This window comes from Cuculus canorus, chromosome Z, assembly GCF_017976375.1.
Source record: "Cuculus canorus isolate bCucCan1 chromosome Z, bCucCan1.pri, whole genome shotgun sequence".
NCBI lineage: Eukaryota > Metazoa > Chordata > Aves > Cuculiformes > Cuculidae > Cuculus > Cuculus canorus.
In genome coordinates, this window is record NC_071441.1 from 77466325 (window position 1) to 77486409 (window position 20085).

Genomic DNA, 20085 nt, shown 5'->3' on the forward strand with positions numbered 1-20085 from the left:
AAGGTCCTTCTCCAAAGCCTTTAAAACGATAACGAATGGCTTCAAAGCCAAAGAGAAAGTGGTGGTGGGGACCTTTCAGAAGATCTTCTGAAGCTTTGGAGGTCTTCAAAGTGTTCTTGGAAGCAATGGCAGAGGTCCCATCTCCATCTGGAGGAGCTTTGAGGTCCCACCAGAACCATTCGGAGCTTTTTAGGAGCTTCCGGACAATATCCGGAGCTTCTAAAGAGACAAATGGACCACTTGGAGAGTCATCTTTCCATCAAGGAGACCTTCTAGAACCTTCCTGCTCCGGCTTGGAAAGCTCTAGGAGATGTTGCAGCATCTTCAAGGTCCTTCGGACCCATTGCAGGACCTTCAAGGCCCTCCAACTCACCCATTTCATGACCTTTAAGGTCCTTCCAACCCATTCCATGACCTTCAAAGGTCCTTCCAACCATCCCATGACCTTCAAAGGACCCATCCCATGACCTTTAAGGTCCTTCAAACCCATCCCATGACCTTCAAGGTCCTCCAACCCAACAATTCCATCATCTTTGAGTTCCTTCAATCCATCCCATGACCTTCAAGGACCTCCAACTCACCCATCCCATGACCTTCAAGGTCCTCCAATCCAACCATTCCATGACCTTCATGGTCCTTCTGACCCATTTCATGACCTTTAAGGTCCTTCCAACCATCTCATGACCTTCAAAGGTCCCATTCCATGACCTTCAAGGTCCTCCAACCCATCCCATGACCTTCAAGGTCCTCCAATCCAACCATTCCATGACCTTTAAGGTCCTTCCAACCCATTCCAGTCCATCATTCCATCACCTTTGAGGTCCTTCTGACCCATTTCATGACCTTTAAGGTCCTTCCAACCATCTCATGACCTTCAAAGGTCCCATTCCATGACCTTTAAAGTCCTCCAACCCATTGTATGACCTTCAAGGTCCTCCAACCCAACCATTCCATGACCTTCAAGGTCCTTCCAACCCATCTCATGATCTTCAAGGTCCTCCAATCCAACCATTCCATGACCTTTAAGGTCCTTCTGACCCATCCCATGACCTTCAAGGTCCTCCAATCCAACCATCCCATGACCTTCATGGTCCTTCTGACCCATTCCATGACCTTTAAGGTCCTTCCGACCCATTCCATGACCTTCAAGGTCCTCCAACTCACCCATTCCATCATCTTTAAGGTCCTTCCAACCCATCCCATGACCTTTAAGGTCCTTCCAACCCTTCCAAGGTCCACCTCGAAGACCTCTTGGCCCTTTCCAGATGTCCTTTGTGGTTTCTTGCAGGGAACGCGCCCTCAACACCTCTCAAAGTGGACCACTTCAGGTGACGGTGGGCAACCTCAAACCTGAGGAGACCTACACCTTCCGCGTGGTGGCCTTCAACGAATGGGGTCCAGGAGAGACCTCTCAACCCATCAAAGTGGTCACTCAACCCGAACGTGAGGACCTGGGGTGGGGGGGGGGACGTAGAGTGGGTGGTGGACCTCAAGGACACCTCAGAGCTTCTTCTCCTCCATTCGGTTGAAGCTTCTGGAGGTCCTCAGAGAAGATAAAGGTTCAGTTGGAGGTGAAAACATCTCCTCGGGTGGAGTAGAAGAGTGTGGACGTCACTTTGGGGACCACCAAAAGGGCATTCCATGAGTTTTGGAGGTCTTCAAGACCCAAATGGTCCACCTGGAGATGTCCCACTTGGATCTGAATGAGCTTTGAGGTCCATATGGAGTCATTCCATCATCTCTGGAGGTCTCCAAGACCATAACGGTCCACCTGGAGATGTCCCACTTGGACCTCAATGGCTTTTGAGGTCCTTTTGGAGTCATTCCATCATCTATGGAGGTCTCCAAGACCACATTGAAGCCAAAAGGTCCTCCTGGAGATGTCCCACTTGGACCTCAATGGCCTTTGAGGTCCTTTTGGAGTCATTCCATCATCTCTGGAGGTCTCCAAGACCACATAGAAGCCAAAAGGTCCACCTGGAGATGTCCCACTTGGACCTCAATGGCTTTTGAGGTCCTTTTTGGAGTCATTCCATCATCTCTGGAGGTCTCCAAGACCATAATGGTCCACCTGGAGATGTCCCACTTGGATCTGAATGAGCTTTGAGGTCCATATGGAGTCATTCCATCATCTCTGGAGGTCTCCAAGACCATAATGGTCCACCTGGAGATGTCCCACTTGGATCTGAATGAGCTTTGAGGTCCATATGGAGTCATTCCATCATCTCTGGAGGTCTCCAAGACCCAAATGGTCCACCTGGAGATGTCCCACTTGGACCTCAATGGCTTTTGAGGTCCCTTTTGGAGTCATTCCATCATCTCTGGAGGTCTCCAAGACCAAAATGGTCCACCTGGAGATGTCCCACTTGGATCTGGATGAGCTTTAAGGTTCCTTTTGGTGTCACTCCATCATCTCTGGAGGTCTCCAAGACCACATAGAAGCCAAAAGGTCCACCTGGAGATGTCCCACATGGACCTCAATGGCTTTTGAGGTCCACCTAAGTCATCTTCTTCCACCTAAGTTGGACTTTCGAGGTCGGAAAGTCCTCAAAGTCCTCGAAACGAGATGTCTTCTTCATGGTAGAACCTCATCGTTCTTTCATCTCTTCTTCAGTTCAAGTTCCGGGACCTGTGGAGAACTTCCGAGTGGTTTCCACCACTCCGACGTCTCTTTTGGTTTCTTGGGATCCACCTTCTTCCCTCCATTCACCCATCGAAGGTTATCGGATCTTCTGGATGGAAACCACCACCGGAAGAGAAGAGGTGAGTCAAGGTCAACCAGATGATGGTTGAAGGTATCTCCCATAGCTTTGGAGAAGCTCAACGAGATGTTAATCCACCACGAGTTATGGAGTCCCATCAAGATTGAGGAGAAACAGAGAGGTGGACATGGTCTTAAGCTTCTCCACCGTCTTGAAGGACATCTAAAGGACCTTCAAGAGAAGGTCCCACCTTTCTATCGCGGTTGATGTCACCTCAGGAGCTCCAAAAGGTCTTCAGGACCTCCAGAGATGGTTTCACCACCGCTTCGTGGAGTGTTTGGAGGTCTTTTTGGTGGAGGAATGAAAGTTTGGAGGAGCACAAAGCGATGGGAGGAGAAGTGGTGACTTTGTGGTGTCTTCTCCTCGTAGACCGTGGAGGTGGACGGCTTCTCCTATCGCTTGGAAGGGCTGAAGAAGTTCACCGAGTACACCTTGAGGTCCATCGCCTACAACCGCTACGGTCCTGGGGTCTCCTCAGAAGATGTCACCGTCACCACTTTATCCGACGGTGAGGAGAGAAACCTTCAAGAGATGCTTTGAGGTCCAAAATGGTCCTTCAAACCCATTCAATGACCTTCAAAGGTCCTTCAAACCCATCCCATGACCTTCAAAGGACCTTCCAACCCATCTCATGACCTTCAAAGGGCCTTCAAACCCATCCCATGACCTTCAAAGGTCCTTCAAACCCATTTTATGACCTCCAAAGGTCCTTCAAACCCATCCCACGACCTTCAAAGGTCCTTCAAACCCATCTCATGACCTCCAAAGGTCCTACAAACCCATCCCATGACCTTCAAAGGGCCTTCAAACCCATCCTATGACCTTCAAAGTCCTCCAACTCAACCATTTCATGACCTTTAAGGTCCTTCAAACCCATCCCATGACCTTCAAAGGTCCTCCAAACCCATTCCATGACCTTCAAAGGTCCTCCAAACCCATTCCATGACCTTCAGACGTCCTTCAAACCCATCCCATGACCTCCAAAGGTCCTTCAAACCCATCCCATGACCTTCAAAGGTCCTCCAAACCCATTCCATGACCTTCAAAGGTCCTCCAAACCCATTCCATGACCTTCAGACGTCCTTCAAACCCATCCCATGACCTCCAAAGGTCCTTCAAACCCATCCCATGACCTTCAAAGGTCCTTCAAACCCATCCCATGACCTTCAGAGGTCCTTCCAACCCATTCCATGACCTTCAAAGGTCCTTTAAATCCATCCCATGACCTTCAGAGGTCCTTCAAACCCATCCCAATGACCTTCAAAGGTCCTTCAAACCCATTCCATGACCTTCAGAGGTCCTTCAAACCCATCCCATGACCTTCAGAGGTCCTTCAAACCCATTCCATGACCTTCAGAGGTCCTTCAAACCCATCCAATGACCTTCAAAGGGCCTTCAAACCCATCCCATGACCTTCAGAGGTCCTTCAAACCCATCCCACGACCTCCAAAGGTCCTTCAAACCCATCCCATGACCTTCAAAGGTCCTCCCAACCCATTCCCTTCCACCCTCTCGAAGGTCCAAGAGGACAACCGCTGGGCGGATCTTCTCCTTTCGAGTCCCTCCAACGTCTCTTTGCTTTTCTTCTCTTGCAGTTCCCAGCGCGACACCTCAGAACGTCTCTTTGGAGGTGGTCAACTCCAGGGTAAGTCCACCTTGAGAAGAACCCGACCAGATGGGAAGAAGAAGGGGGGGTGGGATTGGACGAGATGGTCCTCTTTGGGAGAGCTTTGAGGTCCAACGATCACAGAAGGTCCTCTGCGCTCCATCTTCTCTCCTGTTCGTGAGCTTTGAGGGCCTTCAAACCCATCTCATGAGCTTCAAAGGGCCTTCAAACCCATCCCATGACCTCCAAAGGTCCTTCAAACCCATTCCATGACCTTCAAAGGTCCTTCAAACCCATTCCATGACCTTCAAAGGTCCTTCAAACCCATCCCATGACCTTCAGAGGTCCTTCAAACCCATCCCATGACCATCAAAGTCCTCCAACTCAACCATTTGATGACCTTTAAGGTCCTTCAAACCCATCCCATGACCTTCAAAGGGCCTTCAAACCCATCCCATGACCTTCAAAGGGCCTTCAAACCCATCTCATGACGTTCAAAGGTCCTTCAAACCCATCCCATGACCTTCAAAAGTCCTTCAAACCCATCCCATGACCTTCAAAGGTCCTTCAAACCCATCCCATGGCCTTCAAAGGGCCTTCAAACCCATCCCATGACCTTCAAAGGTCCTTCAAACCCATCCCATGACCTCCAAAGGTCCTTCAAACCCATCCCATGACCTTCAAAGGTCCTTCAAACCCATCCCATGACCTTCAGAGGGCCTTCAAACCCATCCCATGACCCTTAAGGTCCTCCAATTCAACCATCTCATGACCTTCAAAGGTCCTTCAAACCCATCCCGTGACCTTTAAGGTCCTCAAAGTCTTCTCCAAAGCTGGAAAAGCCCTTCCTTCTTTCCTTTTGGCCTTCTTCAAGAGGTCCTTCAACCTTCACTTCATCTTCTTGACCACCTCTGGAGCATTTCCACCCACTCCATCTCCTTCTGAAGTTGAAGAGATGGTCCTCATCCACCACATGAGGTCCTACCAGAAGGGATAGTCCTCCTATGACCCCTTTGAGGACCATCGCTGGTGGTGGATCTCCATACGACCATCGAGCGGTGGAAGTTACCCTTTGAAAAAGACCGTTGTGATGGTGGAGAACTTCATTTTTGGTGGTCAGGTGGAGCTTCTCCGGCGTTCGGTGACTTCTTCTGACCTCCTTCCACCACCTTTCCAACCTTCTCGGTGGTTGTGGACATCTCCAAACCTCAAAGGAGGTCCAACCACGAAGGGAAAAATGATGGCTGAGGAGCAGAAGACCTTTTGTCTTCTCCAGGAGGAGCTCCTCAACCTCTTTAGATGTGGTGGACACTTCATTTCATCCTTTTTTGGGGGATGAAGAGGTGGAGAAGTTGAGGTTTCAACCGATGATCTTTGGAGGTCCTTTTTCTTCTCGGTTTTTGGTGGTTTTTTTTGGTGGTAGAACCCAAAACGATGTTGTCCTCACGTGGACTTTTGGGGGTTCTTCTCTTTCTCTGCAGAGCATTAAGGTCTCGTGGTTACCACCACCACCGGGAACCCAAAATGGGTTCCTCACGGGTTATAAAATCCGTCATCGCAGAACCTCACGGAGAGGAGAAATGGAGACGTTGGAACCCAACAACCTCTGGTACTTATTCACAGGTGAGTGGGACCATCGGCTCTGAAGGGCCTGGAGGACCTCTGGAGGTTCTGGAGGACTTCTGGAGGTTCTGGAGGACTTCAGAAGGTTCTGGAGAACTTTAAGAGGCTCTGGGGAAGGTTCTGAAGAACTTAAAGAGGTTCTGAAGGACTTTGAGAGGTTCTGGAGAACTTTAAGAGGTTCTGGAGAACTTCAGAAGGTTCTGAAGAACTTCTTTAGAAGGTTCTGGAGAACTTTGAGAGGTTCTGGAGAACTTGAGAAGGTTCTGAAGAACTTTAGGAGGTTCTGGAGAACTTCAAGAGGTTTTGGAGAAGGTTCTACAGAACTTTAAGAGGTTCTGAAGAACTTTGAGAGGTTCTGGAGAACTTCAGAAGGTTCTGAAGAACTTCTTTAGAAGGTTCTGGAGAACTTTGAGAGGTTCTGGAGAACTTCAGAAGGTTCTGAAGAACTTCTTTAGAAGGTTCTGGAGAACTTTGAGAGGTTCTGGAGAACTTTGAGAGGTTCTGAAGAACTTCTTTAGAAGGTTCTGGAGAACTTTGAGAGGTTCTGAAGAACTTTGAGAGGTTCTGGAGAACTTTAAGAGGTTCTGAAGAACTTCAAGAGGTTGTGGAGAAGGTTCTGAAGAACTTTAAGAGGTTCTGAAGAACTTTAGACGGTTCTGGAGAACTTTAAGAGGTTCGGAAGAACTTCTTTAGAAGGTTCTGGAGAACTTCAGAAGGTTTTGGAGAACTTTAAGAGGTTCTGGAGAAGGTTCTGGAGAACTTTAAGAGGTTCTGAAGAACTTTGAGAGGTTCTGGAGAACTTTAGAAGGTTCTGAAGAACTTCTTTAGAAGGTTCTGGAGAACTTTGAGAGGTTCTGGAGAACTTTGAGAGGTTCTGGAGAAGGTTCTGAAGAGCTTTAAGAGGTTCTGGAGAACTTTAAAGAGTTCTGAAGAACTTTAAGAGGTTCTGGAGAAGGTTCTGGAGAACTTTAAGAGGTTTCGAGAAGATTCTGAGGAACTTTAAGAGGTTCTGGAGAACTTTAAAAGGTTCTGAAGAACTTTAAGAGGTTCTGGAGAACTTTAAGAGGTTCTGAAGAACTTCTTTAGAAGGTTCTGGAGAACTTCAGAAGGTTCTGGAGAAGGTTCTCAAGAACTTTAAGAGGTTCTGGAGAACTTTAAGAGCTTTTGGAGAAGGTTTTGAAGAACTTTAAGAGGTTCTGAAGAACTTTGAGAGGTTCTGAAGAACTTTAAGAGGTTCTGAAGAACTTCTTTTAAAGGTTCTGGAGAACTTCTGAAGGTTCTGAAGAACTTTAAGAGGTTCTGAAGAACTTTAATAGGTTCTGGAGAACTACTTTAGAAGGTTCTGGAGAACTTTAAGAGGTTCTGGAGAAGGTTCTGAAGAACTTTAAGAGGTTCTGGAGAACTTCAGAAGGTTCTGGAGAACTTTAGAAGGTTCTGGAGAACTTTCTGGAGAACTTTAGGAGGTTCTGAAGAACTTTAAGAGGTTGTGGAGAACTTTAAAGGGTTCTGAAGAACTTTAAGAGGTTCTGAAGAACTTCTTTTAAAGGTTCTGGAGAACTTGAGAAGGTTCTGAAGACCTTTAAGAGGTTCTGAAGAACTTTAAGATGTTCTGGAGAACTTTAAGAGGTTGTGGAGAACTTTTGGAGGTTTGGTTTCTTCTCACTCTTGGGTTCCTTTCGGTTCCTTCAGGTCTGGAGAAAGGAAGTCAATACAGTTTCCAAGTGGCCGCGATGACCATCAACGGCACCGGACCTTCTTCCGAGTGGATCACCACCGAAACGCCGGAGAACGATCTCGACGGTAAAGGACAATGAGGTTCCTGAGGACCTTTCTGGAAGTTCGGGAGATCCCAAAGTCAAACGGAGATCATTTTATGACCTTTAAAGTCCTCCAACTCAACCATTTCATGACCTTTAAGGTCCTTCAAACCCATCCCATGACCTCCAAAGAGTCTTCAAACCCATCCCATGACCTTCAAAGGCCCTTCAAACCCATCCCATGACCTTCAAAGGCCCTTCAAACCCATCCCATGACCTTCAAAGTCCTCCAACTCAACCATTTCATGACCTTTAAGGTCCTTCAAACCCATCCCATGACCTTCAAAGGTCCTTCAAACCCATCCCATGACCTTCAAAGGTCCCTCAAACCCATCCCATGACCTCCAAAGGTCCTTCAAACCCATCCCATGAACTTCAGAGGTCCTTCCAACCCATTCCGTGACCTTCAAAGGTCCTTCAAACCCATCCCATGACCTCCAAAGCTCCTTCAAACCCACCCCATGACCTTCAAAGTCCTCCAACTCAACCATTTCATGACCTTTGAGGTCCTTCAAACCCATTTGATGACCTCCAAAGGTCCTTCAAAGCCATCCCATGACCTTCAAAGGTCCTTCAAACCCATTCCATGACCATCAAAGGTCCTTCAACCCCATCCCATGACCTCCAAAGGTCCTTCAAACCCATTATATGACGTCCAAAGGTCCTTCAAACCCATCCCATGACCGTCAAAGGTCCTTCAAACCAATCCCATGACCTCCAAAGGTCCTTCAAACCCATCCCATGACCTCCAAACGTCCTTCAAACCCATTCCATGACCTCCAAAGGTCCTTCAAACCCATCCCATGACCTTCAAAGGTCCTTTCAACCCATCCCATGACCTTTAAGGTCCTTCAAACCCATCCCATGACCTTCAAAGTCCTCCAACTCAACCATTCCATGACCTTTAGGGTCCTTCAAACTCATCCCATGACCTCCAAAGGTCCTTCAAACCCATTCCACGACCTCCAAAGGTCCTTCAAACCCATCCCACGACCTCCAAAGGTCCTTCCGACCCCTTCCCCGTCCCTCTCCTTCTCCTCGCGGTCCTCCCTTGACCTTCTCCTCCGTCTTCTCCTCCTCCTCCAGAATCCCAAGTCCCCGACCAGCCGAGTTCCCTCCACGTCCGCCCGTTGTCCACCAGCATCGTCATGACGTGGACCCCACCGCTCAACCCCACCGTGGTGGTCCGCGGGTACATCATCGGTTACGGCGTGGGAAGTCCTTACGCCGAGACCATCCGCGTGGACCACAAGCAGAGGTTCTACTCCATCGAGAAGTTGGGTGAGTTCCACCTCCAGATCTTCGCGGCGGTTCCTCAAGAGGTTCTCTACATCTTCTCCATCTTCTCCATCTTCTCCATCTTCTCCATCTCCTCCATCTTCTCCATCTTCTCCATCTCCTCCACATCTCCTCCATCTTCTCCACCTCTTCCACCCAACGTTAAGAGGTTCTGGAGAACTTGAGAAGGTTCCGGAGAAGGTTCTGAAGAACTTTAAGAGGTTCTGAAGAACTTCTTTTAAAGGTTCTGAAGAACTTTAAGAGGTTCTGAAGAACTTTGAGAGGTTCTGGAGAACTTTAAGAGGTTCTGGAGGACTTCTTTTAAAGGTTCTGGAGAACTTCAGAAGGTTCTGGAGAACTTTAAGAGGTTCTGAAGAACTTTAAGAGGTTCTGGAGAACTTTAAGAGGTTCTGGAGAAGGTTCTGAAGAACTTTAAGAGGTTCTGAAGAACTTTAAGAGGTTCTGGAGAAGGTTCTGAAGAACTTTAAGAGGTTCTGGAGAACTTTAAAGGGTTCTGGAGGACTTCTTTTAAAGGTTCTGGAGAACTTTAAGAGGTTCTGGAGAAGGTTCTGAAGAACTTTAAGAGGTTCTGGAGAACTTTAAGAGGTTCTGAAGAACTTTAAGAGGTTCTGGAGGACTTCATTTAAAGGTTCTGGAGAACTTGAGAAGGTTCTGGAGAACTTTAAGAGGTTCTGGAGAAGGTTCTGAAGAACTTTGAGAGGTTCTGAAGAACTTTAAGAGGTTCTGGAGAACTTTAAGAGGTTCTGGAGGACTTCTTTTAAAGGTTCTGGAGAACTTCAGAAGGTTCTGGAGAACTTTAAGAGGTTCTGAAGAACTTTAAGAGGTTCTGGAGAACTTTAAGAGGTTCTGGAGAAGGTTCTGAAGAACTTTAAGAGGTTCTGAAGAACTTTAAGACGTTCTGGAGAACTTTAAGAGGTTCTGGAGAACTTTAAAGGGTTCTGGAGGACTTCTTTTAAAGGTTCTGGAGAACTTTAAGAGGTTCTGGAGAAGGTTCTGAAGAACTTTAAGAGGTTCTGGAGAACTTTAAGAGGTTCTGAAGAACTTTAAGAGGTTCTGGAGAACTTTAAGAGGTTCTGGAGGACTTCATTTAAAGGTTCTGGAGAACTTGAGAAGGTTCTGGAGAACTTTAAGAGGTTCTGGAGAACTTTAAAGGGTTCTGGAGGACTTCTTTTAAAGGTTCTGGAGAACTTTAAGAGGTTCTGGAGAACTTTCTGGAGCACTTCAGAAGGTTCTGGAGAACTTGAGAAGGTTCTGAAGAACTTGAGAAGGTTCTGGAGAACTTTAAGAGGTTTTGGAGAAGGTTTTGAAGAACCTTAAGAGGTTCTGAAGAACTTTAAGAGGTTCTGGAGAAGGTTCTGAAGAACTTTGAGAGGTTCTGAAGAACTTGAGAAGGTTCTGGAGAACTTCAAGAGGTTCTGGAGAAGGTTCTGAAGAACTTTAAGAGGTTTTGGAGGACTTTAAGAGGTTCTGAAGAACTTTAAGAGGTTCTGGAGAAGGTTCTGAAGAACTTTAAGAGGTTCTGAAGAACCTTTAGAGGTTCTGGAGAACTTTAAGAGGTTCTGGAGGACTTCTTTTAAAGGTTCTGGAGAACTTCAGAAGGTTCTGGAGAACTTTAAGAGGTTCTGAAGAACTTTAAGAGGTTCTGGAGAACTTTAAGAGGTTCTGGAGGACTTCTTTTAATGGTTCTGGAGAACTTGAGAAGGTTCTGAAGAACTTAAAGAGGTTCTGAAGAACTTGAGAAGGTTCTGGAGAACTTCAAGAGGTTCCAGAGAAGGTTCTGAAGAACTTTAAGAGGTTCTGGAGAACTTTAAAAGGTTCTGGAGGACTTGAGAAGGTTCTGGAGAACTTTAAGAGGTTCTGAAGAACTTTAAGAGGTTCTGGAGGACTTCTTTTAAAGGTTCTGGAGAACTTGAGAAGGTTCTGGAGAACTTTAAGAGGTTCTGAAGAACTTTAAGAGGTTCTGGAGAACTTTAAGAGGTTCTGGAGAAGGTTCTGAAGAACTTTAAGAGGTTCTGAAGAACTTTAAGAGGTTCTGGAGAACTTTAAGAGGTTCTGGAGGACTTCTTTTAAAGGTTCTGGAGAACTTCAGAAGGTTCTGGAGAACTTTAAGAGGTTCTGAAGAACTTTAAGAGGTTCTGGAGAACTTTAAGAGGTTCTGGAGGACTTCTTTTAATGGTTCTGGAGAACTTGAGAAGGTTCTGAAGAACTTAAAGAGGTTCTGAAGAACTTGAGAAGGTTCTGGAGAACTTCAAGAGGTTCCAGAGAAGGTTCTGAAGAACTTTAAGAGGTTCTGGAGAACTTTAAAAGGTTCTGGAGGACTTGAGAAGGTTCTGGAGAACTTTAAGAGGTTCTGAAGAACTTTAAGAGGTTCTGGAGAACTTTAAGAGGTTCTGCAGAAGGTTCTGAAGAACTTTAAGAGCTTCTGAAGAACTTTAAGAGGTTCTGGAGAACTTGAGAAGGTTCTGGAGAACTTTCTGGAGAACCTCAGAAGGTTCTGAAGAACTTTAAGAGGTTCTGAAGAACCTTAAGAGGTTCTGGAGAACTTTAAGAGGTTCTGGAGGACTTCATTTAAAGGTTCTGAAGAACTTTAAGAGGTTCTGGAGAACTTGAGAAGGTTCTGGAGAACTTTCAGAGGTTGACTTTTTCCGGTTGTCCTCTCCCGTAGAGTCCAGTTCCCACTATGTCATCTCCTTAAAGGCCTTCAACAACGCCGGCGAAGGAGTTCCTCTCTACGAAAGTGCCACCACGAGGTCCATCACAGGTGAGTCCTCTTCTCCTCCGTCACCTGATGGGCAAAGCTATGGAAGAAACCACCTCCACAACCTCCAAATCCACTTCGCCGTTGTCCCATCGGCATCGGTGGAGCTGAGGGTGACTTCAAAGGTCCAAAAGGACCTTCAAACTCTGAGGTTTCTTCTGGGCTTCCACCACTTTTGGTGACCTTTTCTCTTCGGGTTCCACCGCTGATGTTCAGAGCTTCTCTTTGATGGACCTGAAGGTGGAGCTGAAGGGCTTTTGGTGGATCTGAAGGGGTTTTGGTGGATCTGAAGGGGTTTTGAGGGATCTAAAGGGGGTTTTGAAGGATCTAAAGGGGGTTTTGAAGGATCTAAGGGGGGTTTTGAGGGATCTAAAGGGGTTTTGAGGGATCTAAAGGGGTTTTGAAGGATCTAAAGGGGGTTTTGATGGATCTAAAGGGGTTTTGAAGGATCTAAAGGGGGTTTTGAAGGATCTAAAGGGGGTTTGAGGGATCTAAAGGGGGTTTTGAGGGATCTAAAGGGGGTTTTGAAGGATCTAAAGGGGGTTTGAGGGATCTGAAGGGGGTTTTGAGGGATCTAAAGGGGGTTTTGAAGGATCTAAGGGGGGTTTGAGGGATCTAAAGGGGGTTTTGAAGGATCTAAAGGGGTTTTTGAGGGATCTAAAGGGGGTTTTGAGGGATCTAAAGGGGGTTTTGATGGATCTAAGGGGGGTTTTGATGGACCTGAAGCTGCTCTTGTGATGGATCCAAAGGGGTTTTGAAGGATCTAAGGGGGGTTTGAGGGATCTAAAGGAGGTTTGATGGACCTGAAGCTGCTGTGATTGGTGGATCTGAAGGGGTTTTGGTGGATCTGAAGGTCTTCTGGTGGATCTGAAGGTCTTCTGGTGGATCTAAAGGGGTTTTGAGGGATCTGAAGGGGGTTTTGAGGGATCTAAAGGGGTTTTGATGGACCTGAAGCTGCTCAGATAGGTGGATCTAAAGGGGGTTTGGTGGATCTGAAGGGGTTTTGAGGGATCCAAAGGGTTTTTGATGGATCTGAAGGTCTTTTGGTGGATCTAAAGGGGGTTTTGATGGATCTAAATGAGTTTTGATGGATCTAAAGGGGGTTTTGATGGATCCAAAGGGGTTTTGATGGCTCTGAAGCTGCTTTTGTGATGGATCCAAAGGTGCTTTGATGGATCTAAAGGTGCTTTGATGGATCCAAAGGTGCTTTGATGGATCTAAAGGGGGTTTTGATGGATCTGAAGGTGCTTTGATGGATCTAAAGGGGTTTGATGGGCCTGAAGCTGCTCTGAATGGTGGATCTGAAGGGGATTTGGTGGATCCGAAGGTGTTTTGAGGGATTTGAAGGGGTTTTGATGGATCTAAAGGGGGTTTTGATGGATCTAAAGGGGTTTTGATGGCTCTGAAGCTGCTCTTGTGATGGATCCAAAGGTGCTTTGATGGATCTAAAGGGGGTTTTGATGGATCTAAAGGGGGTTTTGATGGATCTAAAGGGGTTTTGATGGACCTGGAGCTGTTCTTGTGATGGATCCAAAGGGGTTTTGAGGGATCTGAAGGTGCTTTGATGGATCCAAAGGTGCTTCGATGGATCTGACGGTGCTTTGATGGATCTAAAGGGGGTTTGATGGCTCTGAATCTGCTCTTGTGATGGATCCAAAGGTTCTTTGATGGATCTAAAGGTGCTTTGATGGATCTAAAGGGGGTTTTGATGGATCTAAAGGGGGTTTTGATGGATCTAAAGGGGTTTTGATGGCTCTGAAGCTGCTCTTGTGATGGATCCAAAGGTGCTTTGATGGATCTGAAGGTGCTTTGATGGATCTAAAGGGGGTTTTGATGGATCCAAAGGTGCTTTGATGGCTCTAAAGGGGGTTTTGATGGATCTAAAGGGGGTTTTGATGGATCTAAAGGTGCTTTGATGGATCTAAAGGGGGTTTTGATGGATCTGACGGTGCTTTGATGGCTCTAAAGGGGGTTTTGATGGATCTAAAGGGGGTTTTGATGGATCCCAAGGGCTTCCGCCTCTTCCGCCGCTGCTCCGTTGCCTTCGAAAGCCTCTCTGATGTCTTCTCCTGCTCCATTAACGCCTCTCTTTCTCTTCTCCTCCCGTTCCTCCTCACGACCTTCATGCATTTAACCCATCGTCTTCTCCTCCTCCTTCTCCTCCTCCTCCTCCTCCTCCTTCCGACGCCTCCTCAGATCCCGTTGACCCTTTCGAAGTTGACTTTTCTCCTCTTCTCGATGGTTTCCCCACCGCCGTCCCAGAGAGCTCCACCCCCATGCTCCCACCAGTAGGTGTCCAAGCGGTTGTCCTCACCCACGACGCCGTCCGTGTCCTTTGGGCGGAGAATTCCATCGCCAAAAGCCCAAAGACCACCGAAATCCGTTTCTACACCGTCCGCTGGAGAATGAGTTACTCCACCGCCGCCAAATATAAGGTACAAAGTCTTCTTCTGCCCCTTCCAAAGTTCCTCTGATGTTCTCCTCCTCCAAAACCTTCTGGAGATGTTCCTCAAGCAAACGATGGAGTTTCAAAGGAGGCTTTGGAGGTGAAGGAAAGAGTTTTGAAGGCCCTTTTGGGTCTCAGAAGGTTGAGAGGTGGTTTGTGGCGTTGAGGAGGATCTAAAGGAGCTTCAAGTGAGGAGCGGAGAAGGTCCAAAGGTTCTTCCAAGGGAAAGATGGAGCTTCTGGTTGAGGTGGGAGCAAAGAGGTCCTGTTTGAGCCGTTCCTGAAGGTCCTGAAGGTCCCTTTAGATGGGACCAAAGAGGTCCTGTTTGAACCATCCTTGAAGGACACGTTGGATGGGACCAAAGAGCTCCTGATTGACCCATTCCTGAAGGTCCTGAAGGTCACTTTAGGTGGGACCAAAGAGCTTCTGATTGACCCATTCCTGAAGGTCCCTTTAGGTGGGACCAAAGAGCTTCTGATTGACCCATTCCTGAAGGTCCTGAAGGTCCCTTTAGATGGGACCAAAGAGCTTCTGATTGAGCCATTCCTGAAGGTCCTGAAGGTCCCTTTAGATGGGACCAAAGAGCTTCTGATTGAGCCATTCCTGAAGGTCCTGAAGGTCTCCTTAGATGGGACCAAAGAGCTTCTGATTGATCCATTCCTGAAGGTCCTGAAGGTCCCTTTAGGTGGGACCAAAGAGGTCCTGATTGACCCTTTCCTGAAGGTCCTGAAGGTCCCTTTAGATGGGACCAAAGACCTTCTCTTGACCCATTCCTGAAGGTCCTGAAGGTCCCTTTAGATGGGACCAAAGAGCTCCTGATTGAGCCATTCCTGAAGGTCCTGAAGGTCCCTTTAGGTGGGACCAAAGAGGTCCTGATTGACCCATTCCTGAAGGTCCCTTTAGATGGGACCAAAGATCTCCTGATTGACCCATTCCTGAAGGTCCTGAAGGTCCCTTTAGATGGGACCAAAGAGCTCCTGATTGACCCTTTCCTGAAGGTCCTGAAGGTCCTTTTAGATGGGACCAAAGAGCTTCTGATTGACCCATTCCTGAAGGTCCCTTTAGATGGGACCAAAGAGCTTCTGATTGACCCTTTCCTGAAGGTCCTGAAGGTCCCTTTAGGTGGGACCAAAGAGCTTCTGATTGACCCATTCCTGAAGGTCCCTTTAGATGGGACCAAAGAGCTTCTGATTGACCCTTTCCTGAAGGTCCTGAAGGTCCCTTTAGATGGGACCAAAGAGCTTCTGATTGATCCATTCCTGAAGGTCCTGAAGGTCCCTTTAGGTGGGACCAAAGAGGTCCTGATTGACCCTTTCCTGAAGGTCCTGAAGGTCCCTTTAGATGGGACCAAAGACCTTCTCTTGACCCATTCCTGAAGGTCCTGAAGGTCCCTTTAGATGGGACCAAAGAGCTCCTGATTGAGCCATTCCTGAAGGTCCTGAAGGTCTCTTTAGGTGGGACCAAAGAGCTTCTGATTGACCCATTCCTGAAGGTCCCTTTAGATGGGACCAAAGAGCTTCTGATTGACCCATTCCTGAAGGTCCTGAAGGTCCCTTTAGGTGGGACCAAAGAGCTTCTGATTGAGCCATTCCTGAAGGTCCTGAAGGTCCCTTTAGGTGGGACCAAAGAGCTTCTGATTGACCCTTTCCTGAAGGTCCTGAAGGTCCCTTTAGATGGGACCAAAGAGCTTCTGATTGAGCCATTCCTGAAGGTCCTGAAGGTCCCTTTAGATGGGACCAAAGAGGTCCTGATTGACCCATTCCTGAAGGTCCTGAAGGTCCCTTTAGGTGGGACCAAAGGGGTCCTGATTGAGCCATTCCTGAAGGTCCTGAAGGTCCCTTTAGGTGGGACCAAAGAGCTTCTGATTGAGCCATTCCTGAAGGTCCTGAAGGTCCCTTTAGATGGGACCAAAGAGCTTCTGATTGACCCATTCCTGAAGGTCCTGAAGGTCCCTTTAGGTGGGACCAAAGAGGTCCTGTTTGAACCATCCTTGAAGGACACGTTGGATGGGACCAAAGAGGTTCTGATAGATCCATTCCTGAAGGTCCCTTTAGATGGGACCAAAGAGCTTCTGATTGATCCATTCCTGAAGGTCCTGAAGGTCCCTTTAGGTGGGACCAAAGAGCTCCTGATTGACCCATTCCTGAAGGTCCCTTTAGGTGGGACCAAAGAGCTTCTGATTGAGCCATTCCTGAAGGTCCTGAAGGTCCCTTTAGATGGGACCAAAGAGCTTCTGATTGACCCATTCCTGAAGGTCCTGAAGGTCCCTTTAGGTGGGACCAAAGAGGTCCTGTTTGAACCATCCTTGAAGGACACGTTGGATGGGACCAAAGAGCTTCTGATTGACCCTTTCCTGAAGGTCCTGAAGGTCCCTTTAGATGGGACCAAAGCGCTCCTGATTGAGCCATTCCTGAAGGTCCTGAAGGTCCCTTTAGATGGGACCAAAGAGGTCCTGTTTGACCCATTCCTGAAGGTCCCTTTAGGTGGGACCACAGAGCTTCTGATTGACCCATTACTGAAGGTCCCTTTAGGTGGGACCAAAGAGCTTCCGATTGACCCATTCCTGAAGGTCCCTTTAGGTGGGACCAAAGACCTTCTCTTGACCCATTCCTGAAGGTCCTAAAGACCATTTTGGAGCCACCTGAGCTCATTGATGGATCTCATGGGCTTTGAGGTCCCTTCCATGTCATTCTCCAACCCAGAAGGTCCCTCCAACCCCACCCTCGTTCCTCCAAAAGTGAAGTTCTTTCCACCTCCTCAATCCATGAGGTTTTTGGAGCTCTTTTTTGACCTTCAAAGAGGTCTTTTTGGACCGTTTTTTTTGTGGTTGCCACCATCAAAACCTGAAGGTTCTCCACATGTTCTTCGTAGTCCGCAGATACCACCGCTTTGAGTCATACGGTGATGGGGTTGAAGCCCAACACGATGTACGAGTTCTCCGTGATGGTCACCAAGGGGAGAAGATCCAGCACGTGGAGTATGACGGCCCACGCCACCACCTACGAAGCAGGTAGGGACCTTCTCCAGATCTTCGAAAGCCACCTTTGAAGGCACCTGGAGGTGAAGAACCTCTTCGTTTCCACGTTCTCTTCACCTTTGGTGGCATCGAGCGGTGGTGGAGTTCACCTGTGAGGTCAGGGACCTCTCTGGAGGTCATTGAGATGATGAGGTGTTGAGGTCCTTCAACTCCAAGGAGGTTCCATCATGGAGAGGACCTCTTGGAGAAGGGGTTTGGAGGTTGAGAAGAACCTATTGATGGTCCAAAAAGAGCTTCACTTCTTCTCGGTTTGGTAGAAGGTCTTCAATCTCCTCCAGAACCTTCTCCAAAGGTCTTCTCTGAAGGTCTTCGAAGGTCTTCTCTCTCTGAAGGTCGTTGAAGGTCTTCTCTGAAGGTCTTCTCTGAAGGACTTCGAAGGTCTTCTCCGAAGGTCTTCTCTGAAGGTCTTTGAAGGTCTTCTCTGAAGGTCTTCTCTGAAGTTCTTCTCCGAAAGTCTTCTCTGAAGGTCTTCTCTGAAGGTCTTTGAAGGTCTTCTCTGAAGGTCTTCTCTGAAGGTCTTTGAAGGTCTTCTCCGAAGGTCTTCTCTGAAGGTCTTTGAAGGTCTTCGAAGGTCTTCTCTGAAGTTCTTCGCCGAAAGTCTTCTCCGAAGGTCTTCTCTGAAGGTCTTCTCTGAAGGTCTTTGAAGATCTTCTCTGAAGGTCTTTGAAGGTCTTCTCTGAAGTTCTTCTCCAAAGGTCTTCTCTGAAGGTCTTCTCTGAAGGTCTTCTCTGAAGGTCTTCTCTGAAGGTCTTTGAAGGTCTTCTCTGAAGGTCTTCTCTGAAGGTCTTTGAAGGTCTTCTCTGAAGGTCTTCTCTGAAGTTCTTCACCGAAAGTCTTCTCTGAAGGTCTTCTCTGAAGGTCTTCGCCAAAGATCTTCTCTGAAGGTCTTCTCTGAAGGTCTTCGAAGGTCTTCTCTGAAGGTCTTCTCTGAAGGTCTTCTCTGAAGGTCTTTGAAGGTCTTCTCTGAAGGTCTTCGAAGGTCTTCTCTGAAGGTCTTCTCTGAAGGTCTTTGAAGGTCTTCTCTGAAGGTCTTCACCAAAGATCTTCTCTGAAGGTCTTCTCTGAAGGTCTTTGAAGGTCTTCTCTGAAGGTCTTCTGTGAAGTTCTTCTCTGAAAGTCTTCTCTGAAGGTCTTCTCTGAAGGTCTTCTCCGAAGTTCTTCTCCGAAAGTCTTCTCTGAAGGTCTTCTCTGAAGGTCTTTGAAGGTCTTCTCCGAAGGTCTTCTCTGAAGGTCTTTGAAGGTCTTCTCTGAAGGTCTTCTCTGAAGTTCTTCTCCGAAAGTCTTCTCTGAAGGTCTTCACCAAAGATCTTCTCTGAAGGTCTTCTCTGAAGGTCTTCACCAAAGATCTTCTCTGAAGGTCTTCTCTGAAGGTCTTTGAAGGTCTTCTCCGAAGGTCTTCTCTGAAGGTCTTCTCCGAAAGTCTTCTCTGAAGGTCTCCTCTGAAGTTCTTCTTTGAAGATCTTCTCTGAAGGTCTTCTCTGAAGGTCTTTGAAGGTCTTCTCCAAAGGTCTTCTCTGAAGGTCTTTGAAGGTCTTCTCTGAAGGTCTTCTCTGAAGTTCTTCTCCGAAAGTCTTCTCTGAAGGTCTTCTCTGAAGGTCTTTGAAGGTCTTCTCTGAAGGTCTTCTCTGAAGTTCTTCTCCGAAAGTCCTCTCTGAAGGTCTTCTCTGAAGTTCTTCTCTGAAGGTCTTCGAAGGACTTCTCCGAAGGTCTTCTCTGAAGGTCTTTGAAGGTCTTCTCTGAAGGTCTTCTCTGAAGTTCTTCTCCGAAAGTCCTCTCTGAAGGTCTTCTCTGAAGATCTTCTCTGAAGGTCTTCGAAGGACTTCTCCGAAGGTCTTCTCTGAAGGTCTTTGAAGGTCTTCTCTGAAGGTCTTCTCTGAAGTTCTTCGCCGAAAGTCTTCTCTGAAGGTCTTCTCTGAAGGTCTTCGCCAAAGATCTTCTCTGAAGGTCTTCTCTGAAGGTCTTCTCTGAAGTTCTTCTCCAAAGGTCTTCTCTGAAGGTCTTCTCTGAAGTTCTTCTTTGAAGCTCTTCTCTGAAGGTCTTCTCCGAAGGTCTTCTCTGAAGACCTCCTGAGCTTCGCTTGAAGTTCTTCTTCATCTTCAATGGTTCCATCCTTCCCTCCGGGGTTGAGGTGGAACCATGGGATGTCCCAAAGTGGTGGAGAAGAAGTCATTTCCTTTGAAGGATCTTCTCAGATGACCCAAAACTGAGGTCCTCATTTTTTGGGGTCAACTCTTGAGTTGGAGAACTTCCAAAGGTGGAAGTTCCAAAGATCTTCTAAAGAAGGACCATAAAAAGGTGGTTTTTATGGTGGTTTGGAAGTTCCATCTCGAATCCAAAGGTCACTTTTGGGGTCTTCACCCCAAGAAGGACCTTCTGAGAAGGAAGGAGAGATGGAGGAGAAAAGAGCTGAAGGATCTGAGGTGGAGAAAGGTCCTTCAGGGGGTGGTGGGACCTCCATCCATGGAGATATCTCCAAGGTATGGAGGTGAGATGTTGCCTTTGAGTGGTGGGTACGTAGTTTTGGGGTTGGAGACCTCGAAAGTCTTCTCCGTTGAGGTTCTTCTGGAGTTTCTCTCCATCTTTGCAGCTCCGTCTTCTCCTCCGAAGGATCTGACGGTCATGGGTCGAGAAGGAAAGTCCCGAACGGTGACGGTCAGTTGGGAACCACCACTGGAGGCCAACGGGAAGATCACCGGTGAGTATCTCCACCACCTTCTGGTGACCATCTCCAACCCTT

At 47.5% G+C, this 20085-nt stretch overlaps 1 protein-coding gene across 4 annotated transcripts in view; it reads left to right on the forward strand.

Annotated features, from left to right (window-relative positions):
- The window catches only part of DCC (DCC netrin 1 receptor), a 177888-nt gene that overhangs the window by 144200 nt on the left and 13603 nt on the right, over window positions 1-20085 (forward strand). For 3 of the 4 annotated variants that reach the window (XM_054054932.1, XM_054054935.1, XM_054054934.1), the window contains exons 9-19: window positions 1289-1443; window positions 2615-2763; window positions 3132-3270; window positions 4358-4407; window positions 5850-5991; window positions 7681-7791; window positions 8895-9089; window positions 11773-11868; window positions 14062-14300; window positions 17183-17321; window positions 19936-20043. In XM_054054932.1, the coding sequence (XP_053910907.1) occupies window positions 1289-1443; window positions 2615-2763; window positions 3132-3270; window positions 4358-4407; window positions 5850-5991; window positions 7681-7791; window positions 8895-9089; window positions 11773-11868; window positions 14062-14300; window positions 17183-17321; window positions 19936-20043 (1523 nt within the window). The remainder of the gene's footprint in view (window positions 1-1288; window positions 1444-2614; window positions 2764-3131; window positions 3271-4357; window positions 4408-5849; window positions 5992-7680; window positions 7792-8894; window positions 9090-11772; window positions 11869-14061; window positions 14301-17182; window positions 17322-19935; window positions 20044-20085) is intronic. The other variant, XM_054054933.1, reaches the window with a different exon arrangement.